Source organism: Bufo gargarizans, chromosome 1 (assembly GCF_014858855.1).
Source record: "Bufo gargarizans isolate SCDJY-AF-19 chromosome 1, ASM1485885v1, whole genome shotgun sequence".
NCBI classification, from domain to species: Eukaryota; Metazoa; Chordata; class Amphibia; order Anura; family Bufonidae; genus Bufo; species Bufo gargarizans.
This window is the reverse complement of record NC_058080.1, coordinates 657,482,156-657,507,005: the sequence shown is the minus strand read 5'-3', so window position 1 is coordinate 657,507,005 and position 24,850 is coordinate 657,482,156. Positions and strand designations below refer to the sequence as shown.

General features: G+C 43.6%; 1 protein-coding gene across 1 annotated transcript in view; it reads right to left on the bottom strand.

Annotated features, from left to right (window-relative positions):
- Positions 1–23,467: 23,467 nt before the first annotated feature.
- Positions 23,468–24,850, bottom strand: part of OCLN (occludin) — a 30,195-nt gene continuing 28,812 nt past the window's right edge. The window contains exon 9 of the mRNA XM_044276036.1: positions 23,468–24,645. Coding sequence (XP_044131971.1) covers positions 24,547–24,645 — 99 coding nt within the window. The 3' untranslated portion in view covers positions 23,468–24,546. The remainder of the gene's footprint in view (positions 24,646–24,850) is intronic.

Sequence of the window (24,850 nt, the reverse complement as noted above, 5' to 3'; positions counted from 1 at the left end):
CACTTGTACAAATATTTGTGACACCCTACTGGGAGAAGAGGTATCTTTTAATAATTGTGGTACATCTCATGTCAGCGTCAATGAAATGTCCCCCCACTTGTGTAAATGTGGCCTATTGATGTTATGCAGTCTAGTTATTTTGTTAAAGCCAACAGAAGAGAAAAACTTCAGGTTTTTTATTTATCATGTTTGAGGAAAAACATATTGTCTTGTTGCAATCCAAGTTTTGACTGAAAAAGTCTTCACAACTGTACTGTGAAGGCAAGGGTGCACTTTGGGGTACCTATTACAGCGGCACCACCATTTTTATCTTCTTTTAGGCTTTCTTTTTTATACAGTTATGAAAAAGTAATTTTTGATATGTGAAAGTAGAAAGGGAGTTAATCTCGAGAGAAAGGAAGGTATGCCAGGAATGTGAACTATCCACATATAAAAGCCAGGCACACTGTGTCCGGCTCTGGGAACCCTGAGACAATATATCTATTGTAGTGTGTAGCAGAACTAGTTTCAGACTTGTAGTGTATTATAACCACATAGATGAGGACCTACTTCCTCTCTGCATTTAGAGCCCCCATTTAGAATAGTAATGGGGGACACAAAACCCTGTTTTCCCAGCTGATGGGGTCCCAGTGTTGGAACTCCTAAGGCTACTTTCACATTCATTTGGTGCGGATTTGGTGCGGATTTGTCATGGATCTGCACAGACGGATCCGTTCAGATAATAGAACCGTCTGCATCCGTTAGAACAGATCCGTTTGTATTATCTTTAACATAGCCAAGACCCATCAGTCCCCATTGACTTACATTGTGTGCCAGGACGGATCCGTTTGGCTCAGTTTCATCAAACAGACACCAAAACGCTGCAAGCAGCGTTTTGGTGTTCGCCTCCAAAGCGGAATGGAGATGGAACGGAGGCAAACTGATGCATTCTAAGTGGATCCTTTTCCATTCAGAATGCATTAGGGCAAAACCGATCCGTTTTGGAGCGCTTGTGAGAGCCCTGAACGGATCTCACAAACGGAAATCCAAAACGCCAGTGTGAAAGTAGCCTTAGTTGTAAAGCCATATCTATTAAATGGGAACTGTCATTTCTTATCATGGAAAATCCCTTGTTCTCCAGTGATCAGCTATCCCCCCTCTCCTAAATTAACATTCTCTGAATTCTTTGATAAATCCATTTTGTTACACCAAGATGAGCTGCCTGTTCACTGAACGATCGGAAGACATCATGCCATAGGAGTCCATGAAGAGTGGAGGAGGAGAGTGAGACAGAGAGACACATGCATGATTCAGCAGCAAACAGTAAGTGTTATATCTCATCCCAAGTGCTTTATTCACACCACTACTGCTCAGTACTTTTCTATAATGCTTCTGTGTGTGTTAGAGAGCAGCACCTCCTGTCTGTGTGTATTCTATGGAGAGACATGATGAGCAGCTAGTCTACAGCCACAAGTTCAGGCACAACTGAAAAATTATAAATTGAGACTGTCGAAGAGAAAATGGCTATAAATTCCAGATATAAGTCGTATAATGACCAGACACAGTACAATAACTCATGTATACACACACAGCAACTTATTCAGAAAGGTTATCTGAAATGACAGGTACATGTGGATGAAACCACAGCTATTTACATGGTGAGCTCCACTTTTGCATTTCTGAATCAGCACTAAAGGGTGATAATATATAATAAAAACAAAACCACAAAGGAACACGCTTGGGGACAGCTATAAAAACAAGCAAAAAAGGGCTCCATTTGCCCGCTGTAGCCCCCGTTGTATTCTCCCGCCTGGTATGCTAATTTTAGCATCAGAGCAATGAGGAGGAGACTGAGTCTTCCTCCGTGGGCGTATCCTTCTTGCAGCAGAGAGCGTCACAGCCAGGGAGAAAAAAAAATCTCACCTTCTACCTGGCTGTGACGCTCTCCGCTGCGATTGGACAGCGCTGCAGCCAGGGGAGAAGGAGACGCCCACGGAGAAAGACTCAGTCTCCTCCTCATTGCTCCGATGCTATTAATTAGCATACCAGGCGGGAGAATACAACGGGGGCTACAGCAGGCGAACAGAGCGGCGCCCCCCCAAAAATAGTAAGGGCAGTTAGATCCCTGCACTATCCCCTACGTATGCTGATACTTAGTTTATAATGTTTGGACCCATGAAAGGTCCTCTTTAACCACTGGTCCCAGCAGTTAGGCCCTGCTGGCGACCTTCTGCCTACTCTCTGCGGGTATCTCTGCAGCTTTGCTTGTCCACTCCACACAGGGCACAGCCTACACCTTCCTGCTATCTTCCTCTACCCACATGGTGCACACACACTCTCTTAAAGTGCCAGAGCTCACACACACATCCTAATTAGTCCTAGCCTATGACAGAACTTCCTGGGGTATTTAGGCACCTTCTCCTGGAGAGGTGGGCTCAGCAACAGGTTCTAGTTACCTAGCTTCTGGCAAAGGTGTGTTATTTGTCTCATTTTCCTGCCCATGTACCAAAACAAACCTGTTATCCAATTTGACTCTTCACTGCCTGACCAGACCTCTGCCTGTTCTTTGTTCTGACCATTGTTATAAATTAGGAGCATCCTCCAGCGATCTGTGCGCATAAAGGGGTATTCCCATGTTCAACATTAGGGGCATATTACTATGATATGCCCCCAATGTCTTATAGATGCTGGTCCCACCTCTAGGACTCGCACTTATTCTTAGTTTAATTATTTTTTTACATTTAAGACATCATAATTAAAATGACAAACCGTACATACAGTAGTCTCACAGTAATGTTTTGACATGCCACTGGATGAGAAACGTCTCAGATACAAAAGATGTCAGTTTCCAAGCATATACATAGCATAGTTGTATCAATTATCAAGACAATGGATAGTCTACATAAAAGGCAAGGCATGTCATCATGTAGAAACATATTTATGTAACATATACTTATGTAACAACACTAACTGGGGAGGGGAGGAGAGAGATAGAAAGAAAGGGGGGAAGGGAGCAGTTATAATGGAGATTTAGTAAGTACCCCATCTCACACAAGAGACTATCAGTCTATAAGGCTCGGACCTATTAACTAAACTATTCTGTTAAGGCAAGGTGTCTATATCGTCTCCAGTTTTTCCATATCCTGTGGAATAGGTGAGGGGTACCCGCAGCCCAGTGTGCTCTTTGTTCTAATCTGTAGACCTGATTGCACTTCAGTTGCCACAGGGACAAGGGGGAGTCAACTCTGATTTCCGCTTGGAGGCTACTACTGTCCTCGACACTGCATAGATGTGTTGACCCAGGCGTTTCTCATCTGCCGTCAAAGTCACCCCCTCATATAACACCAATAAGGCTAGCTTTGGAGACAGCCGGAATCGTCTCCCAAAGATCTCGGTCAAAGCCTCCTCTATTTTCTCCAAGAATAGCCCAATAGCAGGGCAAAGCCATCAGATGTGGAAAAAAGTGCCCTCCTATTTCCCACAACGCCACCACAAATGGCTGGTTGCAGGAAAGATTTTGTGTAACCTTTCTGGTGTATAATACCATCGAGTTAAGATCTTATAGTAGCTTTCTTGTAGACGCACACATCTTGATACTTTAGGAGTAAGTGCTAGCATATATGTCCGCTCCCTGGGGTAAAGGATGTCTCTAAGTCTCGCTCCTAATGAGATAAAAAACTATAGGTTTGCGGCTTATTGTATTCTAGCAATGATTCGTATATATTGGATATTATCTTAGTAGGGGGTCTACGGAATAGGACCATAGATTCAAACTTAGTTGGGGAAGTTTGTCTTGACGAGGGTTGTCTCCCTTTTAAATGTAACACATGCACCAAATGAAAATGGGTAAGTGAACACATTGCCTCTGACTGCTGCAGTGACTCTAGTGTCATTCCCCTGTCAGAATACAGATCCACTATCGTGGTGGATATCTTTCTATTGGGCTTTGTAAGGGTGGCCTGGAACTGCGGTGGGGCGTCTCTCAGCACATCTCTCACTTGCAGCAGGGGAGAGAGGGTAGGAGACAGTAATATACTAGAAAGAGCAGTGTGCCAAGTTGTCGCTGTGGCCCTAGTGAGAGGGTCCATAGAGCCCTCGCTATCCGCTTATACCTTGAGGAACTCAGGAGCAACAATCTGAGGGGGACTGGTGTACCTGCTTGTTCTGCCGGGAGGTCAGGTCTCCCACCATCATGTCTGAGCCACTCCAGCTCTCTCATCCCCTGGACCACCTTATAATACATGTGAAAATTAGGGACACCCAATCCACCTTTCGAACACAGTTGAGAAATCAACGAATGGGGCAAGCGAAGCTTCCCATTGTCCCATAGGAATCTAGTGAGTATTTTCTTAATTTTCAGAAAGTATGACTGGTGGAGTTAAAAGGGAAGGGCTTGTATAGAATTATAAAAGCTTAGGGAGGATGATGGTTTTAATTAAGGGCCTCCGGCCAAACCAATAAATAAATAGTGTTGAGCGCGAATATTCGAATTGCAAATTTTAATAGCGAATATTGCCACTTCGAAAATTCACGAATATTTAGAATATAGTGCTATATACAGTAATTGTATATACGAATATTCTAATCGCAAATTTATTGCGAATTTATCACGAATATCGGCACTTAGCAACATCCCTAGCAACCAATAGGAAAGCTGCCTATAGGAGTAGTGTTGATCTCAAATTTTATTGCAAATTTTCTGATTGCCGATTTTCACAATCAAGAAAATAATGACTAGAGATCACGAATTCTCAAATTTGCGAATATATGACGAATAGTCGCCCAAATATTCGCGAAATATTGCAAATTCAAATATTGCCCCTGCCGCTCATCACTGGAAATAAACGGGACATCCCAGGAGTCTATCAGTTTTTTGAAGGATAATGGTAATGCTTGAAAATTCTCTCAGTAGAACAGTCCAAGTTGGGAGGTGACATTAACCACCTCCTGACCGCCTAACGCACGGATGCGTCCGGAAGGTGGTTGATTTACTCCTCCTGGACGCATCCGTGCGTCATCTCGCGATAGCCGAGATTTCCTGTGAACGCGCGCACACAGGCGCGCGCGCTCACAGGAACGGAGGGTAAGCGAGTGGATCTCCAGCCTGCCAGCGGCGATTGCTCGCTGGCAGGCTGGAGATGTGATTTTTTTAACCCCTAACAGGTATATTAGACGCTGTTTTGATAACAGCGTCTAATATACCTGTTACCTGGTCCTCTGGTGGTCCCTTTTGTTTGGATCGACCACCAGAGGACACAGGTAGCTGTGTAAAGTACCACCAAACACCACTACACTACACCCCCCCCCCTGTCACTTATTAACCCTTTATGAACCACTGATCACCCCTGATCACCCCATATAGACTCCCTGATCACCCCCCTGTCATTGATTCCCCCCCCTGTAATTGATCACCCCCCTGTAAGGCTCCATTCAGATGTCTGTATGCGTTTTGCGGATCCGATCCATGTATCCGTGGATCCGTAAAAATCATAAGGACGTCTGAATGGAGCCTTACAGGGGGGTGATCAATGACAGGGGGGTGATCAATGACAGGGAAGTGATCAGGAAGTCTATATGCGTGATCACCCCCTTGTCATTGATCACCCCCCTGTAAGGCTCCATTCAGACGTCCGTATGTGTTTTGCGGATCCGATCCATGTATCAGTGGATCCGTAAAAATCATACGGACGTCTGAATGGAGCCTTACAGGGTGGTGATCAATGACAGGGGGGTGATCAATGACAGGGAAGTGATCAGGAATGTGTTTTGGGGTGTAATTTGACATATACCCATGCTGGGTGAGATAAATATCTTGGTCAAATGCCAACTTTGTATAAAAAAAATGGGAAAAGTTGTCTTTTGCCAAGATATTTCTCTCACCCAGCATGGGTATATGTAAAATGACACCCCAAAACACATTCCCCAACTTCTCCTGAGTACGGCGATACCACATGTGTGACACTTTTTTGCCGCCTAGGTGGGCAAAGGGGCACACATTCCAAAGTGCACCTTTCGGATTTCACCGGTCATTTTTTACAGATTTTGATTGCAAACTTCTTCTCACGCATTTGGGCCCCTAGAATGCCAGGGCAGTATAACTACCCCACAAGTGACCCCATTTTGGAAAGAAGACACCCCAAGGTATTTTGTGATGGGCATAGTGAATTCATGGAAGTTTTTATTTTTTGTCACAAGTTAGTGGAATATGAGACTTTGTAAGAAAAAAAAAAACAAATAATAATTTTCCGCTAACTTGTGACAAAAAATAAAAAGTTCTATGAACTCACTATGCCCATCAGTGAATACCTTAGGGTGTCTACTTTCCGAAATGGCGTCATTTGTGGGGTGTTTGTACTGTCTGGGCATTGTAAAACCTCAGGAAACATGACAGGTACCATAGTTTGTAAACGCTATAACTTTTACCCAAACCATTTTTTTTTGACCCAAACATTTTTTTTTATCAAAGACATGTAGAACAATAAATTTTGCGGAAAATTTATATATGGATGTGGTTTTTTTTGCAAAATTTTACAACTGAAAGTTAAAAATGTCATTTTTTTGCAAAAAAATCGTTAAATTTCGATTAATAACAAAAAAAAGTAAAAATGTCAGCAGCAATGAAATACCACCAAATGAAAGCTCTATTAGTGAGAAGAAAAGGAGGTAAAATTAATTTGGGTGGTAAGTTGCATGACCGAGCAATAAACGGTTAAAGTAGTGTAGTGCAGGAGTGTAAAAAGTGGCCTGGTCATTAAGGGGGTTTAAGCTAGCGGGGTTGAAGTGGTTAAAGGGAACCTGTCACCTCCAAAACACATATAAAACTGGCATCATTACATTACAGTAGCCCCCAGTGTGTTCATAATCATTTGTTTCATTCCTCCATAGGTTGCTGCATACTTTATAAAAACGCTGTTTTAATCTCCATTCGCGCTATCTTCAGAGCCAGCTTGAAGTCAAGGGGCAGCGGCTTTCTTGCTTCAATTCAAGCTAAGCCCGCCCCTTACTCCTTGTTACTGTGCGATCCCGTTTCCAGCTCCCGCTGGAATCGTCTCACTGCTATCGTCTCACTGCGCATACGCCGGCCATTTCCATCGTGAGCGTGCGCCCGGTGATTCTGGTCCTCAGTGCCAGCGTGATCACGATAGTAGCCGGCTGACTGCGGGAGCCGGAGACGGGATCGCGCAGTAACAAGCAGTAAGGGGCGGGCTTAGCTTGACTTGAAGCAAGGAGTCTGCTGCCCCTTGCCTTGCAGCTGGCTCTGAAGATAGCATGAATGGAGATTAAAACAGTGTTTTTATAAAGTATACAGCAACTGATGGAGGAATGAAACACATGATTATGAACACACTGGGGGCTACTGTAAGGTAATGATGTCAGGTTTATACAGTATGGGCCAGATTTATCATTAGCTCAGGTCAGAATAATGGAGTGAAAAAGTCCCCCAAAAAGTCCCAAACGCTAAAACTGCGCACAAATTTGCGACTTTTTCTGCTCTGCACTATGCTCGCCAGTTTTCTGAAAGTGGGCGTGTTTTCTTATGTAAATTAATCTCTAGACAGATTTACTATTGGGACTATTTAAAAAGTCACAAAAAAAGCAATTTCACTCCAGTGAGGACCATGCTTATCTTATGAGACTTTTTAATAGAACATGCGACTTTTTCATTAAAACGTGCGACTTTTTCGTAAAGATGTGCGACTTTTGTAAAGCTGCTTACTGACGGATAAACTGCTACCCTCAAACCACATTTATTACAGTCTTAAAGGGCCGATCATAAATCTGACTTGGCTAAAACTGACTATAGCCATATGTTAAAGTGGAGTGAGCTGTCAGAGTAATGATAAATCTGGCCCTATGTGTTTTGAAGGCGATAGGTTCCCTTTAATGCCCAGAAACTTGATGGATGTATTGGACCAGACGAATGGAGTGGATCTCTCTAGATCTCGTTGAACCTCCATGGTCAGGGTGACATTTAGCACTTGCGATTTAGCCAAATTAATCTTAAAGTTAGACAAGGCGCTAAAATGGTCAAGGATAGCAGTGACAGCTGAGAAAGCAACTTTCGGGTTGGAGATAATTAGTAATAAGTCATCTGCGAAAGCTGCCAGTTGATGTTGGTGATGGTTGAAGGTGATACCCTGTATTTTGTCATCTAATCTAAACGCTTGCAATAGCGGCTCTACTGTAAGAATGAAAAGCAAGGGGGAAAGAGAACAGCCCTGCCTGGTACCTTGTGTATGGGGAAAGATGGTGAGAGCGTGTCGTTTATCAGGACCCTAGCTGAGGGGGTGCCATACATTGCCATAACTGCCTCAATGAATGGTTGAGGTAGAACAAATTTGTTGAGGACCCACTTGGTCTCTGTGGATCAATGACAGAAGGAGAGGTTGTAAGAGTAGCGCCAACATTTAGGCAATCGGTTTTAAATAGCAGTTCAGTAGAGAGATGGGTGTATAGCTCACACACAAGCTTGGGTCCTTCCTTCGGGATAATAGTGATCTGGGCTGCTAACATATGTGGGGGAAGGGACTCTCCTGTCAGTATGAAGTTGCAGACTACCAACAAACGCGGTAGCAAGACCTCTTTAAAGGTCTTATAATAGCAGGTAGGTAACCCATCTGGGCCGGGACTCTTGCGCAGTGGTGTGCGCTTCAGAGCTGTACTGAGTTCAAACAAGGTAAAGGGCCTAGCTATTGTGGATGTCTGAGTAGGGGTAAGCTCTGGTAACTGCAAGGAGCGAAGCCAGTTATCTATTCCCCTTGCCCACTCTTCCAGTTCGTGGGGGGTGTCAGGCGGTCTAAGGTTATACAATTGTTGGTAGTAATCCCTAAACTCCTCCGCAACTTGTTTTGTAGTATGTACAAGGCGATCAGATGTGATTCTGGTAGAGTGTATGTAGGATGTAGCGTTACTGTTTTTAATTTGCGAGAGCATGAATCTTGAGGTCTTATCGCCATGTGCATAGTAATGAAAGTGGTAAGATAGATATAGCTTAGCAGTGTGGGTGTTCAAGAGATTTTTGAGCTCTGATCTCAAGACATCTAGATGTGAAAGTACCTCCTCCGTCAGTGCTTTTTGTGGCTCATTTCCAGAGTGGATATCTTCTTATGCAATTCCTGAATTACCCATTCCCTTTGTCTCTTAAGATAGGAGCTCAAGGAAATCAGCTTACCCCTCACCGCCGCTTTATATGCCTCCCAGATGACCCCTGAAGGTAGATGAGGAGAATCATTTAGAGTGAAATACTCCTCCAGGAGGTTTGTAATATTGATACATGCTCCAGCTTATCCAGTAAAGTCTAATTTAAGCAACAGCAAAATTCGCTCTTTGTGAGTTGCGGAATAAGGAACTCTAAGAAAACCGGGCCATGGTCCAATAAGAGAATGGAGCCTATTGAGGTAGAAACACATTGGGTCAAGAGAGGGGCGAGACAAATAAGTAATCTAATCTCTGGTATGATTTGTGCGCTGTAGAGTAGAACGTGTAATCCCTATCTGCAGGGTACATCACCCTCCAAATATCTGTCAAGCCCATATGGTGTAGGGATGCCCTCACTCTCCTCAAGGTTACCTGGCTGGGAAACCGCTGAAGTTCCTTTAGATGTATCCATTTCAGGTTCCAGGGTCAGGTTAATGTCACCTCCCAAGAGGACAATACCCTCTGCAAAGTCCTGTAACAGTGAGATAGTAGACAACACCCAGGTGGACCATTATTAGAAACATACCAATTACCAAAAGTATACATCTGAGAACCGATTACCCCCTTAATAAAGATATAACGACCTAAAGGGTCTGAGAGGGTCGGACGCACCACAAAGGGAAGTTTCTTATGGATCACTATACTAACTATACTACCCTTTAGTGTGGGACTCTGCTGAAGTGCTATGAAACCATTGGTTGTATATTAGGTGGTCGAGGCGTGGGATATGTCCAGCCTTGAAATGAGTTTATTGCAACATCACTACGTCCACATGCTGTTTACGTAGCATATGACATATTTGGCTTCTCTTGGATGGCGCGTTGAACCCCCTCATGTTATAGGAACAAAGTTTTATAGAGGCCATAACGAACAATTGGGAGAGCAATATGCAGAAAAGACATTATATAGGTTCTCCATCTGTTTCTTTGGGTAGGTAGCTTTAACTATAGCCAAATCGTTTTCTGGCACACAGAGTGGTGAGTTGAAGGGAATAGACAGGTAAAGGGAGGGGGCAGAGAGGAGGGGGTGCCAAACCAAGAGTGCAATGTAAAACAAATATAACATCCTTAACATCCATCCTTAGTGTCCATAGACAGTTGGGGGGGGGGGGGGGGAACGTAAGCTGTGAAGAGGTGGATCTTAGGACATGTGTAATGTTCCGGAGTGCCATTAGCACTCTTTTACACCTTGCTACCATCTCCAATATGCTAACATATGTCATCAAAATGTCTTTCATGTCACCTCTTAACAGACTAGGCCTTGTGCAATAAAATCTAAACCAGGGATGCAGAACCAGTGTTCCTCCAGCTTTTGCAAAACTACTACTCCCATCTTTGGCGGATACCCCACAGCTATCAGCCTACAGAAGGCCATGCTGGGAGTAGTAGTTTTACAACAACTAGAGGTCCGCAGGTTGAACATCTCTGATCTACAAATCGCTGTGATTGTCCATGTCCAGAAGCAGCATAGAAAATGTTCTAATGAGCACCCAAATATCACTGACACTCAAAAGTACACTTTCTATGCAGTTCCAGGACAGATAGGACACAAAAAACAGACCTTGATTTGAATCTGTACACAAAAATTAGACATTACATATTATAAATACTCACTAATTTTATCTCGTTGGGCGATTTTAGCCGACTCCCAGGCTGCAGTCATCAATTCAGTGGCAATCTCCTCCCAACAACGGTCCTTCAATGTACGGTCCTGATATTGCTCCTTTCTGGTATACCACAAGGATGGCCGCTCCTGGATCATGATGATCAGACGTTCTACTTCATATGCCATGTTTTGCAGAAACTTTGCACAGAGCAGAGACTCAGCACAGCTTTCCCTGGTGCTGAAAGCACATGGCACAGGGGGCTGGACTTTTTTTTATTTTTTTCTGTCAACGGATCCAAAAATCTGGATGACATGAGGATGCTTTTGCATGTCTTCCGCATTTTTGACGAATCCATTGACTAGAATGGCATGACGGAACGCAAAATCGGACAAATAGTAGGACAAGGTATATTTTTTTCCTGGATCCGAATAAACGGAACCCACGGAACAGGACGGAACGGAATCACGGAATCGGAGAGCACCATGTGTGCAGTCCGAATATTTGCGGAATCCATTGAAATGAATGGATCCGAATAACGTTCAGTTTTTTATCGAAACGGATGCGGAATACAAAAACAGACGTGTGAATGGACCCTTATGTATACAAAACTGTTTATGTTCATGTAATTGCCTGGTCTACCAGCAGATGGCCGTAACAAGGCAGAGCTCGTTTCCCTGGAGAGGAACCTTCTGGTTCCTACCAGCCCTCTCTAGAGAGGGAGGAGTTTAGTTAGTTAGTCAGTTCAGAGTAGCCCCTGTATTGGAAGCAGCAGGCTCCCTCCTGGACGAGCCAGCAAAGTCAGTCTACCCTACCCCCTCGTGGGGAGAGGTTATGTGAGGAGTCTTGTCTGACTTAACCCCTGCTAGGGGAAGGCAGCAGGCCTAGTCCTGTCTGGACGGGTTCTGTTAGTCCTACGTCAGCCTTATCACTGGAGGTTGTGCACATCCAAGCTGAAGCTAGAGTATGAGGTACTACAAAGCCAGGACAAGAAGTTCCTAGGATTCAGTAAGAGACAAACTACAGCTACACTAAGTAAGAGACAGACTACAGCTACACTAAGTTGCAGCAGAACAGGAAAGTTCCTATTTACTCCAGCTAGCATAGCAGAGCTGAGAAGTGTTTGCCTGCCAAAGTTAAGCCAATACCTGCTGATGACCAAGATATCATTTGGAAACTGTTTGGATTACTGTTTATGCCAAGTAAATTTATTTATTCTACCTACTCATCATCCAAGTTCACCTACCATTTTTTTAACTGCTTCGGACCACACCACGTCTGGGATCCACAGATATCCAGGTAGGAACACCGTGACACGTGTATATAACATATACAGAGACTGTAGGCCACCCTGCACCACTCTGGCAATCCTACCCCTGGGTACCAACATTACCATCTACAAAGGGAGCCTTGTGCTTCCGCTACTTGACCGCAGCTGGCGTCATGTTTACTTGCTTTATAAGAGAGACATATTTCTTAGAAACCTCCTAAGGGACAAGGGATACCCCAGGCGCGGCCTAGTGGGCCTGTTGCACATGCGGGCCTTCAAGACGTGGCCAACTTTCTCCCCACAAGGAGGGGGGGTGCAAATACCTTCATTAAAAGAAATGACAATAAAAATAGAAAATAAAAATGTAGTAAAGGGATCAACTTTGCTAATCAAATGAGTGTAAAACCAACGATAAGTGCAACTTAGAACGAAGGGTTAGTCCCTGGTTAGGACCCTTAGGGAGCCTCCCTCGGCCGACTTACTGAGGGCAAGGCCACCAGAGAGGTATCGACTCCAGCAGCGGCTAGGTTCTGGGCCTTGTATAGATAGCAGAGAGCCTATCGCAGTGATGGCGAACCTATGGCACGGGGCCAGAGGCGGCACTCAGAGCCCTCTCTGTGGGCACCCGCACTCTGGAAAAAGTCTATAGTGTACAATATGCCTTAGACTTTTCCTGCCATTCATCAGCGCAGGGCGCTCTATAAACAGCACAGGCAGCGCACTGAATGTAGGCAGGATATTATAGCTAAATAATAAAGTACATAGAGGATATACTATATTGGAGATATAGTATTCAGGTTAAATTGCTTTGTTGGCACTTTGCAATAAATAAGTGGGTTTTGGGTTGCAGTTTGGGCACTCGGCCTTTAAAAGGTTCGCCATCACTGGCCTATCGGTACCTCAGTCTGGGTTAGCTTGAAGATGATTCGGGGACAGCTTTCTGTGTTTCCTCTTGTGTCTTGGCGTGCGCCCAGGTGACCACGGCTCTATGATTGGGAGCTCCGGTAAGGATGATAATTCCCTCGCAGGCTTCCAATCTTCTATCTGCAAGGCCTCTATATCCAAGGCAGTATAGACTATGGGGAGGTCTCCATGGGCCCTGACGACCAGCTTTTTATCCGGGAGGTTTATAAGGAGGCCATAGGGATGTAACCAACGGTATGTCAGCTTCCTTTCCTTGAGAACCTCTAGCAGCAGTCTTAACAAATGCTGCTTCTGCAGAGTTAGGGAGGACAAGTCCTGATAGATGGACACAGGAGAGGCGCGGCGCCAGTTGAGCCATTTTCAGAATCCTCTCTCTCACCTGAAAGTTTGCCAGCCGGCACCCTTTGTCTTTGGATGGCTTGTTGAGCTTAGGTAGAGGGCGCAGTGCCCTATGGGCTTTGTCCATGGTAAGGTCGACTGTGTTGCCAGCCTCTAGCAATGAGGTAAAAAAGTCAGTCAGGGCAGCAATGATAGAATCCTCCGGAATGGATTCGGGAAATCCCTTCAGACGGAGATTGTTTTGACGCCCTCTGTTGTCTTCATCCTCTGTCATATTGTAGAGAGCGTTAATGTGTGCTCGAGCAATGTCCAAAATCTGGGTCACCGCTGTATCGAACTCAATCAGCGCCGTCTGGTTAGACTGCAAGGCCTTAAACTTGTTCCCCCAGCTGAAGCAGATCTTTCCCCATGTCCTTTAGCTCCTGAACCAAAGGGTTCATAGCTTCTGCTAGCAGTTCTCTCATAAATGATCTGTAGATGGGTCTCTTATCAGGGTCTCTGATATCTGCCGAGTCGCTCTCACTTTCTTGCTCAGACTCTTCTGTGTGTCCTCTTGCTTGGCGTAGTATCTTACCCAGCGCCATCTTGTTTTCTTGGCGCCTCGGCATCGGCTCCGCTTTCCTCGTGAATTTCTCGAGGCCCCCGAGGCTGGAGCTCGGTTTTTGAGAACCATTGGTGTCCCTCGTCTTATCTCTCCCGGTCTTGCCCATTTCCAAGATGTAATTAATAGCAAGTAAGATGCCCGCTTTCCAGCGATCCACAGCACAGCTCACTCACATGCGTGCATCCAACTCCGCTGCTAGACTCCGCCCCTGTCGTACCTCTTCTTAGAACAGAGCCCGTAAAGTGCTGAAGGGTACTCCTCGAATGGGTGCCGCCCTCTATTCATTTCTATGGGACTGCCGAAAATAGCCGAGCACTAGCTTAGCTATTCCCATAAAACCCATAGAAGTGAAAGGAGTAGTGGCTGCACTTGCTCTGTGCTCGGCTATTTTTGACACTCCCATATAAATAAATGGAAGGCGGCCATGCTTGCGCGGGGCTCCCTCCAGCACTTTGCGAGCTCTGTTCTAAGTATATAAACCTACAAGCAAATCACCCACACGGAGGAAAAAAGCATGAAGGCTGCATATTCACACAGATTATTTGCAGAAATGTACCTGCCTATTTTGCTCATTTGAATGGGGCCTTCAGAAATCCATGCACATGCTGCTGCACAATCAACTCTATTCAGATACATTAAATATTAATATTAACCTTTTGGGATTACCTGAATTCCTGCATTAATTACTAAACTAATTGTCACTAACCAGCGGGTGTGAATCCACTGTGCCACGTGACCAACCTCCTCTAAGGGTGTTGTCTAAGTGAACCCCTCGTTCTTTGCAGAATCCCTGATGGTGGTGATAAACTTTTCTGAGGGGAACACCAGGTAGCTACCTCTTGAGGAGGATTGGCACACGAGGCAGTTGGTCCAGAGGGTACTAGTGCAAAGGTACAGTCATAGTCATTAGGCCGAGTCGTAAGCAGGAGCGACAGGACTAGGACCAATGGATGAGGCACAGGCAAAGTCAAACAAGCAAGGTATAAGGGCAGGCGGCACAGGTAAAGGTCAGGCAATATGGATTGATATATATTTTTGTTGGAAAAGATTCTGTAAAACTTGTAAACTACATTTATATCTGCAGCCCTGTGAAAAGCTATCGGTACAGGAGGGAGGGGTTATCAGTGATTGACAGTTATCTCTGTATGGGCACTTATACACACAATGTTGTAAATCACTGATAACCCCTCCCTTCTGTACCAATGCTGTTCACAGAAGGGAGAAAAGGCAAAGTTATAAATTACAGGTTTTACTGAATCTTTTCCGACAAAAATATATATCAATCTGCTCAGCTCCTCTTGCTCTAAAAGATTGTGCTGTCAGATTGCACTGCATTTCTAAGTGACAGGTCCTCTTTGATATTGATGGCATATCAGATACCCCCTCAACCCTGCCGATCAGCTGTTCGGCAGTTGCTCCTTCTGTAGGGAGCAGTGCTGCGTTTACCAGGTCCGTCCATTATACATTGGATGGAGCTATGTAGTTCCAGGGCTAACATCCGGTGTTATGGTGGCCTCTCCTGAAGTCAGACCATAAATATTAAAATCCCAGAAAATCCCTTTAAGCTGAAAAGACTGTTCGATGCAACAATACAATGATCCAAAGGACACAGGTAAATCAACTAAATAATGGTAGAAAATGAAGATTTCTGTTTTGGAACTGCACCTTTAAAGCTATGTATACCTTTGGGTGCAATTTTTATTATTACATTGCAGCTATAAATAATTTTTTCAAATTGGTCTTTATTAAAAAAAAATGTATTTAGTCTTTGTGCAGCCTTGAGTTTCTCTAGTAGCAGGATCTAAATGTTCACTCTGTTCCGCCAGGCAGCTCACCTGATGGGCTCCTTATCTCTGACCTTATAAACACTCATTATAGCTCAGTTCTTATCTTACTGGTAAGGATGTGGCTTAAATAAGTGTTATGACCTTTTAGTAATTTAGAGATAAGATTTATTAGATGAGGGCACAAAGAGAGTAAAAAGTACATTCACACAGTTAGAAAAACAGTTAACTCTTTCTGACAGAACAGCTAAATATTTTTAATAAAGACCAACTGAAAAAATAATGTTTTGCCCAAAATGAGTAAAATGCTATCATTAAAAAAAAATTGCCCATAAAGGTGTACATAGCCTTTAACCCTATTGAGATGCTGTGGCATGATCTGAAGAGGGCTGTGCTCGCAGGGCATCCCAGAAATATTGATCAACTGAGAGTGTCTGTGCAAAATTCCAGTTGTTTAGAAGACTGCAGAACTGGACTTCATCTATAGCAGTTGCCTTTCCCAGGTACTAACAGTGTCTACTGATACTCAGGTACCCCCAGGACTTACAGTAGGGCTGAAATGTATAGCAACCGGATGGACTGGTAGCAACATTATTATGAAGCACATATCAGTGAATGATGATGGAAAAATGGATGAAGGACACATCAGTCAGGTAATAAAGCAGGTGCAAGATGGTGATGGTATTCAGATTGGAAGTGGATGAATGATGGTAAACAGAAATAAATGACACTGACAGAAATAGACCCTTTTCTGCAGTACAATTTCAGCAAGATAACAAACAAGCCCCAAGATCCAGCGATAAGAAAAAAAAACAAAAAACTAAATTTGGCAAACAGACTATGAACAGATTTCACAGGAAAACAACAAACTACAAAGGTAGATGCAAGTAAGCACTAGAAGGACTGCAAGAACCAAGTGTAACTGGGTGCCGAAGGCGCACTCGATCTCCCATCAGCCGCAGACCTGCTGCTTAGCTTCGGGAGCGAGGATCTGTGTTTGGCCTCGTTCCCAGGGAGGCTTTGCTAGCTGGGAGGCTCCCTGCTCCTAGGTCTGCCTTGAGTGCCGAGCTGATCACTCGGTGCTCGACTTGTCTTTCGGTCAGTTGACGCTGGCCACGTCACATGACCCTCACTCCCCACTATGAATACAGACGGCCTGCTGGCTACAGGTTGCCTGAGATTTTAGTCTCTTAGGCTGTGTGTATTGTTAGCTAATCTATTGATTGACCTCTGGAATTTGACCTTGACCGTTTCCTGACTTCACTTTGCCTGCTCCCTTGGTTTTGACGCTACATCTCGGATTCTGACCTCGGCTCGTTCTCGGATTTGCCACCTGTCTTGACTGACCTCGGCTAGCTGACCTGCCTTTGCCTTCTCCTTCACAGGGTACCTCTCTCTTGTCCACTTCCTTGTCCATTTGTCTGCCTGCATCTCATGTATCGTTCTCAGTCTAGCTCTCCGGTACCCTCTCTGTTCCTTCCACCCCTACCCGGCACTTACTGAGGTTAGGGACCGTCGCCCAGTTGCGCCCCGTCACCTAGGGCAGGTGGTACAAGTAGGCAGGGACAGGGTTGAGGGTGGCAGTCTAGGGGGTGCACTTCCTTCTACCTTCCCTTCACCAAGCTTCCTGACACCAAGCTACACTGACAAGATGCAAATTTAGCCTAGGGACAAGATAAACGGAATAACAAGGATTCTGGATACATATTCACAGAATTCATGCTATACACCACACCTTCAATGCAGAAGGCAAGAATATTTAATGAGAAGCTAACCAATCTGAGCAAAGTGGTCACCTGACCCACACTAATTGATCAACTGTAAAGCAGTTGTATAAAAACTACCACCCTAAACAATACTAGTGACAGGAGATGAGACACCAAAACAATCCCCTGCGGCTACTAAAGGCCCCTTTAAACTGCAGGAAATTGTCAGGAAGGAAACATTCCTTCCCGACAATCGCCTGTTCGTCGGTGGAGGAGACTTTACTTACATGCAGAGAGATCTCCTCCACAGTATGGGGATGATTGATCGCTAATGCTGTTGCTCGTCCCACTACAGAATCATTGTTTATTAGCAACATGATCTGCTTCTGACAAACTCGCAAGAAAGATCCAGTTACCTGATGAATGAGCGTTTTACTCATTTATCGTAAAATCGGCGGCACCTTTACAGTGATAGACTCATTCCCGTTGCATCCTGCTATTGCCCGCCCGCCCCCCCGGCAGTGGGTAGGCGAGCACATTAGTGATGAGCAAACCCGTTCATTCATATACATACCTCATAATCCTTCCCAATCCTATCTCCATTCATGTCTATAATGCATTGTCTTCTATGAAGCTTTTTCAAGATGGCGGTGGGTAAAGCAAGACTTCAATAGTCTTGTGCGTGCATGCGCCGTTAATGTAAGTAGCAGTTCATTATTGGGTTAATCTATAGCAGGATAAATCCGGTTCGCTCACCACTAGAGCAGATGTATATTCTTCTGTTCGATAGTCTTTACACATTGGAGTCTTTGGGGAGGTTCAAGAATAGAGGATGGAGACGCAATCTCTTTGGAGAACAATGTGGTGGCTATTTCTGGAAGCAGAACCATCATACGAGTATGCAACAATAGCAATCAGATACAAACTATCATAAATTACTATGATACAGTCAGTTCAGCTCATGGGAGCCACAGTCAGCCCGGGAGATGCAGCTGAAGCCCGTACTGCGTTTCCCAGGCCATTCATGGTCGTGTGTGTGGCGAAACCAACATCGCCACGGTGTTTTGGAGGGGGCTGTTTAAAAGCCTCTTGCCTCAGGATTATGGCCCATAGTAACTTTAAAGGAGAAGACAGGCCGGCCGCACAGCTTAAATCTGTCTGTGGAATTGTATTTTATGTTATTATGCGTTCGGTTAAATTGTATGTTATGTGAGGGTACCCAGATAGCTAATATTGTATTCGTGTATTCTGATGATATGCACTCAGACTTGAGCTATCTGGGGATATGGGGATATGTCTGTGTTTGCTGTGGGGGTGTGCCATTGTGTGTTTAAATGGTGATGTCTGTCCTGTTGTCTCCACATGTGTATTGGTGATCTCCCTTTGTCCTGAGAGATAATTGGATTGCCTTCGGTTGTCTCCGGGACAGAGAGGAGGAAACCATGATGCATTGTGGGGATATGTTGTATCTGTCCTGTGTCGCAGTCTCCCTTCTGGTCCTCTGGGGGCGTGAACGATTGGTTGCTGCATTTACATTGTGTGTTGTGAATTACTGATTGGTTGGATTTCAAAACCCCGTGGGCGGACCTGTATTTGCAACAACTGTAATAAAAAACCAGGCTGGGTGTGCCAGCACGTCAGACCACTGCTGACCCTCAACATGGAGCCTTGTCTCGTTATTGGGGGGGATTCCCTGTATGCTGTTAGAGACTGATTGCCAGGAGTGTAAGCCGTTTGTATGCTTTTCCTGTTCGTCTGCCAGCAGCTATTTGCGAGGTTCCAGTTTGGAGTGCCATTTTGTATCCAGTTCGGGAGGTTGGTGTTCTGCAGTAGCTGTGCCTGTCTCTCAGAAAGGGGCATATAGCCTAAACGGATTTTAACCCCTTGTCTGCTGAAACGGTCCGTTACAGTGTGAATCATCCTTTACATCATAATCTAGATACACTCACATTAGGAAATGTGAGCCACTATACCCAATGTCTAAAAGGGAGATTTGTTACTATGGCTAACTCAGTCATAGATGTAGTATATAGTTGTAATTTATCTGTTCATATGGAGAACTGTGACAGCACATGTCATGATTCATCGAGACAAATTTATAAACTCAAAGTAGTGACAACTCCTTTAATTAGCTATAATAATTAAGTGTTCTTGCATGCAAGACCACTTACAGTATATTATTATAGCCAAATTTACCACCCTAACTCCTCCCACAGTTTTTACACTACATAGACAGTAATATACCGAAACATGTGGATTGTTCCCGATTGGTGTGCTATTACTTTGTGGAACGTTTCGCCGAATGGTTCACGAAATATCGGCTTTTTTGTGGCGACATTGGTCCCATAGGAATGAATGGCGGAATGTTCAAAACTAGAGTGGGAGCTGACAAAAGCTAGAGAGTGAGCTTAAAAATCCGGACATTTCTAAACTGCCACCACTCCCTCATTTTCAAGCCCACCTACACAAATCTTATATCAAAACGTTCAGCTATCCCTGCTGCCACTAGAAAATGTCCACGGCTAAGCCATAGTCCTGATAGTTTTCACAACATGACCATTTGTTTGCAACTCACGCCGCCCATTCACATTCAATGAAACTCCACTCTAGCCACCTCAAATTTGAAGGGCAATTTCTAAACTGACTGTGCCTTCATTTTTAATATTTCGGAGACACTGTATTTTTCGCCCTATAAGACACACTGGCCCATAAGACGCACCTAGGTTTTGGGGAAGGAAAATAAGAAAAAAAAATTAAACCAAAAAGGTGTGCTTTTGGTGGGTTTGGAACTAATGGTGGTCTGTGGCTGACACCGTTACAGGGGGGAAGAGGAATCTGTGGCTGACACCGTTACAGGGGGGGGCGTCTTATGGGGCGAAAAATACGGTACTATGCATCAAAATGTAGGTCTGGGTCTTGCAATTCTCACAATAAAAAGCTCTTCACTGTAGGATTTATAACTTTTAAACTACAACCGTTTGAAGATGGCAACCACCAGTGAAGTGAGCCAGTTGGAGCAGTTTGTTTTTAACCGCTCTTCTCTGCCCTTGCTGTATAATGAGTTGCCATAGGAACCCAGGTGAGTGAGCAGCCAGCAGAGAGATAAAAGCTATGATTTCTAAACTGCCACCACTCCCTCATTTTCAAGCCCACCTACACAAATCGGCTGCCAAGGATTTTATAAATGTTTTAATGTAACTGTGAAGCACTTTGGGCAACATCATTGCAATTAAATGTGCTATATAAATAAATTTTGAAATGCATTTAATCACTATCAAGCTTGGCATGTGCACTTTTTAAATTTGATCAATTGGTTAGTGTAATGTTTACCATCTTTACTCACTCCATTTACTCTGCCCACTCCAACCTTTCCACAGTTACTCTAGCCACACAACAGTTACTCAAGACACTCCTCCCAGTTACTCCACCCACTCCAGTTGTAGACTACTGGAGGAGGCAAGAACACTTCACACAATTTCCCCAGAAATTGTAGCTTTTCTAGTTATATAACAGTTTTGGCAAGAAGTAAGAAAAAACACACATGTTCCTATGCAAGAGATTAGAAAACCAATTTATTAACAAATAGTCACAGTACAAGTACAATATTGCATCTATTAAATTTCTCCAATAACCCTTAAGAGGGAGTTTCCAATCTTTAGATGTTGATAACCTGATAGGACATCAATATCTAAAGGGCAGGGGAATGCCTTTAAAATAAAAATAAAGGGCTAAATGATTTACTATTGTAAGTTAAGAAAAACAAAAAAAAAAAAAAAAAAAAAAAAAAAAACAACTTTGTCTACTTATAGGCTCGCTATACTTTTTACAAACATTACATAAAAAAATATATACAATAAAATTCACAGGAAACATTGTAAAATCTTAAGCATGACGACACGTAAATATAAAAATATGCAAAGTATTTTATTTTTTGTAGTTCACATATATTGATTTAAAACTACTTGAAAAAACAAACACTTCTCCCCCCCCCCCCAAAAAAAACTACAAAGCAACTTTTTGGGTTATGGGAGATTAGAAAAATTCTGCTTATTTGTCTCCAGAAACGGTGTCCCTCTTTGCATTCGACCTTTGGTTTTGCAGTTCAGTCTCTCACTTGAAAATCGTACTGAGCTGTAACACCAGGTGTTTTTGGGGAAAGAAGCAGGTCTGTTTTTTCTAATCTTACAAACCATTTAAAGAAACACTCCAGAATTTTTTGGGGACCTAGAATGCTAATTCACCAACAAGATTCTAGTAGTGCGACTTGTTTTATTCCAAATCAGTTACAGCCATACATGCTAAGTACTTTCAATATGGTCGGCTGTGTCATGTGATCCCAGTTGACCACCAGACCAGAACTGCTTTCCTGTCAGTCTCCTCTTTGTGAAAAACCTTCTGTGAATTACTTGATGGCATCCTTCCTGGCAGCTCTCAGACAACTCTTTGTCCCCATCAAGTTCTGTTCACTTTGTCCCTAAGTCTCCCCATACAGAATGCCGCTGAACCCATCATTCCTGCTGTATCCAAAGGAACAGGGGTGCAGATAGAGTAGGAAAGTCCCTACAATGATGAGCTGCAAAGTTATACAACTCACTCAACTCATACCACCCATCTATACCATCTGTGTCTGCACAATCTCCAGTGTATGTCTATGAAATGCAGGTTAAGGCTACATTTCACACGTCAGTATTTTTCTATATGCCGAATTTCGGTCCGTTTTTTGCGGATCAGTTGTTCCTGAAAATGTTTCCGTATGTCATCCGTTTTTTGCGGATCCATTGACTTTGTATATACCAGGATCCGATTTTGCTGGATAATAGGACAAGTTTTATATTTTTTCGGACATGCGGAACGGAACAACGGAAACGAACAGCACACATTGTGCTGCCCGATTTTTTTTTTTTTTCAGGACCCATTGAAAATGAATTGGTACAGAACTGGTCCAGATCTGTTCCGCAAAAAACGGAACAGATCAGGAAAGAAACAACGAACGTGTGAATGGACCCCAACACTGCTCTTCCGGCCTCCTGCTTGTATGGGGGCAGCAGTTGAGACTCATGCAGCCATGCAAGCCACGGCAGTATTTGACTAAATCATTACAAAACGTATTGTTTTTTATCTTTTACTGTCCATTGCTAATGGTCATGAGAATCAAGCTGCACCACAGCCATGTCTCAGCAGTGCCGTGCCACCATACCTAATGTGCTCGTAGAGAAATACATATCACAAGCAGGAGGCTAGGGGAAACAGCCTAAAGCTGCATCACACAGGAATGCACTGAGACTCTGCAGTGCGAGGGAACAGAGGTTCTATGTAACTTAGCTATTACTTACTGCGCAAAGATAGCACTCACAAGAGCAGCGCAGTGTGAGGGGACAAGTGGCATAGCAGGAAACGTAATCTGCATTAGATCCAAATCAGAGGTGGCATAGTATTTTTTATGGCCTACAATGCACTTCATACACAACCCTCCCCCCCAAAAAAAAAATAAAGATAAAAAATAAACGCTAAAGTGTTTAAGATAACAAGAACAGCAATGTGTGCATTTACCAAATAAGCAGCCCTAGTCTTGCCAATGAATGAACAGGTTTAATACTCCAGTGGTTTATTTCACAATATAAAAGAAAATATAATCAGTTTTGCTTTTTCTGTTTAAAGAGCATCTGTCAGCAGATTTGTACCCATGAAACTGGCTGACCTGTTACATGTGCGCTTTACAGCTGAAGGCATCCGTGTTAGTCCCATATTCATATGTGCCCACATTGCTGAGAAAAATGATGTTTTAATATATGCAAATGAGCCTCTAGAAGCAACGGGGGCGTTGCAGTTACACCTAGAAGCTCAGCTCTCACTGCAACTGCCACGCCCACTCCACTTTGATTGACAGGGCCAGGCATGATGTTTTCACTGCCAAGCCCTGTCAAAATGCAGCGGGCACGGCAGTTGCAGAGGAGAGAGCTGAGCCTCTAGGTGCAATGGCAACGCCCCCGTTGCTCCTAGAGGCTCATTTGTATATATTAAATCATCATTTTTCTCAGCAATGTGGGCACATATGAACATGGGACCAATACAGAGGCCTTTGCCTGCCAAGTGCACATGTAACAGGTCAGCCAGTGTCATAGGTACAAACCTGCTGACAGATGCCCTTTAATGGGAGCCAACCAACTGGATAACTGATGTGCTCTTACACACAAGGTGGCTGAACATACAATCTGGAGTGGAGCACAAAAGCTTGTTCACACGCCTTTATCTCCTCTTAGAATTTGTATTACATTTTAAGAGAATATACAACATAATGAGATATGAATAATCATTCACTGAAATTTTGTACAAACAAAAAGCAAGGCAAAAAGCAAAACACGTGACTGTATTTGAGGAGTCTATGTATTTTTTTTTTTAACCTAAAAAAAAATGTTATGGTGTTGCAACATATCCTACGATTAAACATTCACAATGCCAACAATGGTCTTTAGGGATATTAAAATAAAGATAAGGCTGGATAGCACATTAACTTGCACACACTTTTACAAAACTGGTAGAATGAGTTTTATTTAAGTCATACGCTACTCATGTCTAAAACTGGCTTACTGGGGTGTAAAGATGGCCATCAGATCAGGCCAGAAACTAGACTGTTCAGAAGCAGTGTCCCGCTATGATGACCAAAGTCTATTATGGCCAAAAGATCCTCCAACATGCAGAAGATCTTCTTGCCATTACGGATGCCTACTTTTTCTTACAGTAAAAAGAAAGGGTTAAGCAGCATTTAGGGGGTCTAGTGCCCATTGACCAGACAGATCTTAAAAGAAAAAAAAGTCAATTGTCGTTTACGTCGAGAAGACTTCTCGTGTTTGGTCACAGTTACTGGGTTAGTAGGATTAGATATAAAAAGGACTTGGATTAGAAATAGAAACTAGTAGATCTATAAACTCCTTATAAATATAAGCTTATGTACATTTTAAAACCTTTGGAAAAAAAAATAAAAAAAAAAAAATCAGTGTGCGAGTGGGAATGCATATCCATCCTTTTGTAGAAATAAGAAAACATGACTACACAGGAACAAAATTGTGGCCAGTGACCTCTTCCGAAAGTGGAAACACAGAAGAAAAAATATCTTCCCATATCTTGAAAATAAGTTGCTTTTATTTGCCCCGGTCATAGTCGCTGACCATACGCTTGATGTGGTTCAGCTTGGCTTTGAGTTGCTTGCAATGTTTCCTCTTGTTCTTGTAATCAGAAGACTGCATTAAGAGAACAGATTTTTAAAAATCACAAAAACAGTACAGCAAAAAATACTACAATACCAGGCATTTAATCCCATATACAAATGAAAACCCAAGCTCGTCTTACAATCGTTCAGCAGGGTTGCTTCAAAAGACATTGGTGACATATGCCAACGATGTGCAACTGGCAGAGGTCATAACATCGACTGGCAGGGGCCACGTT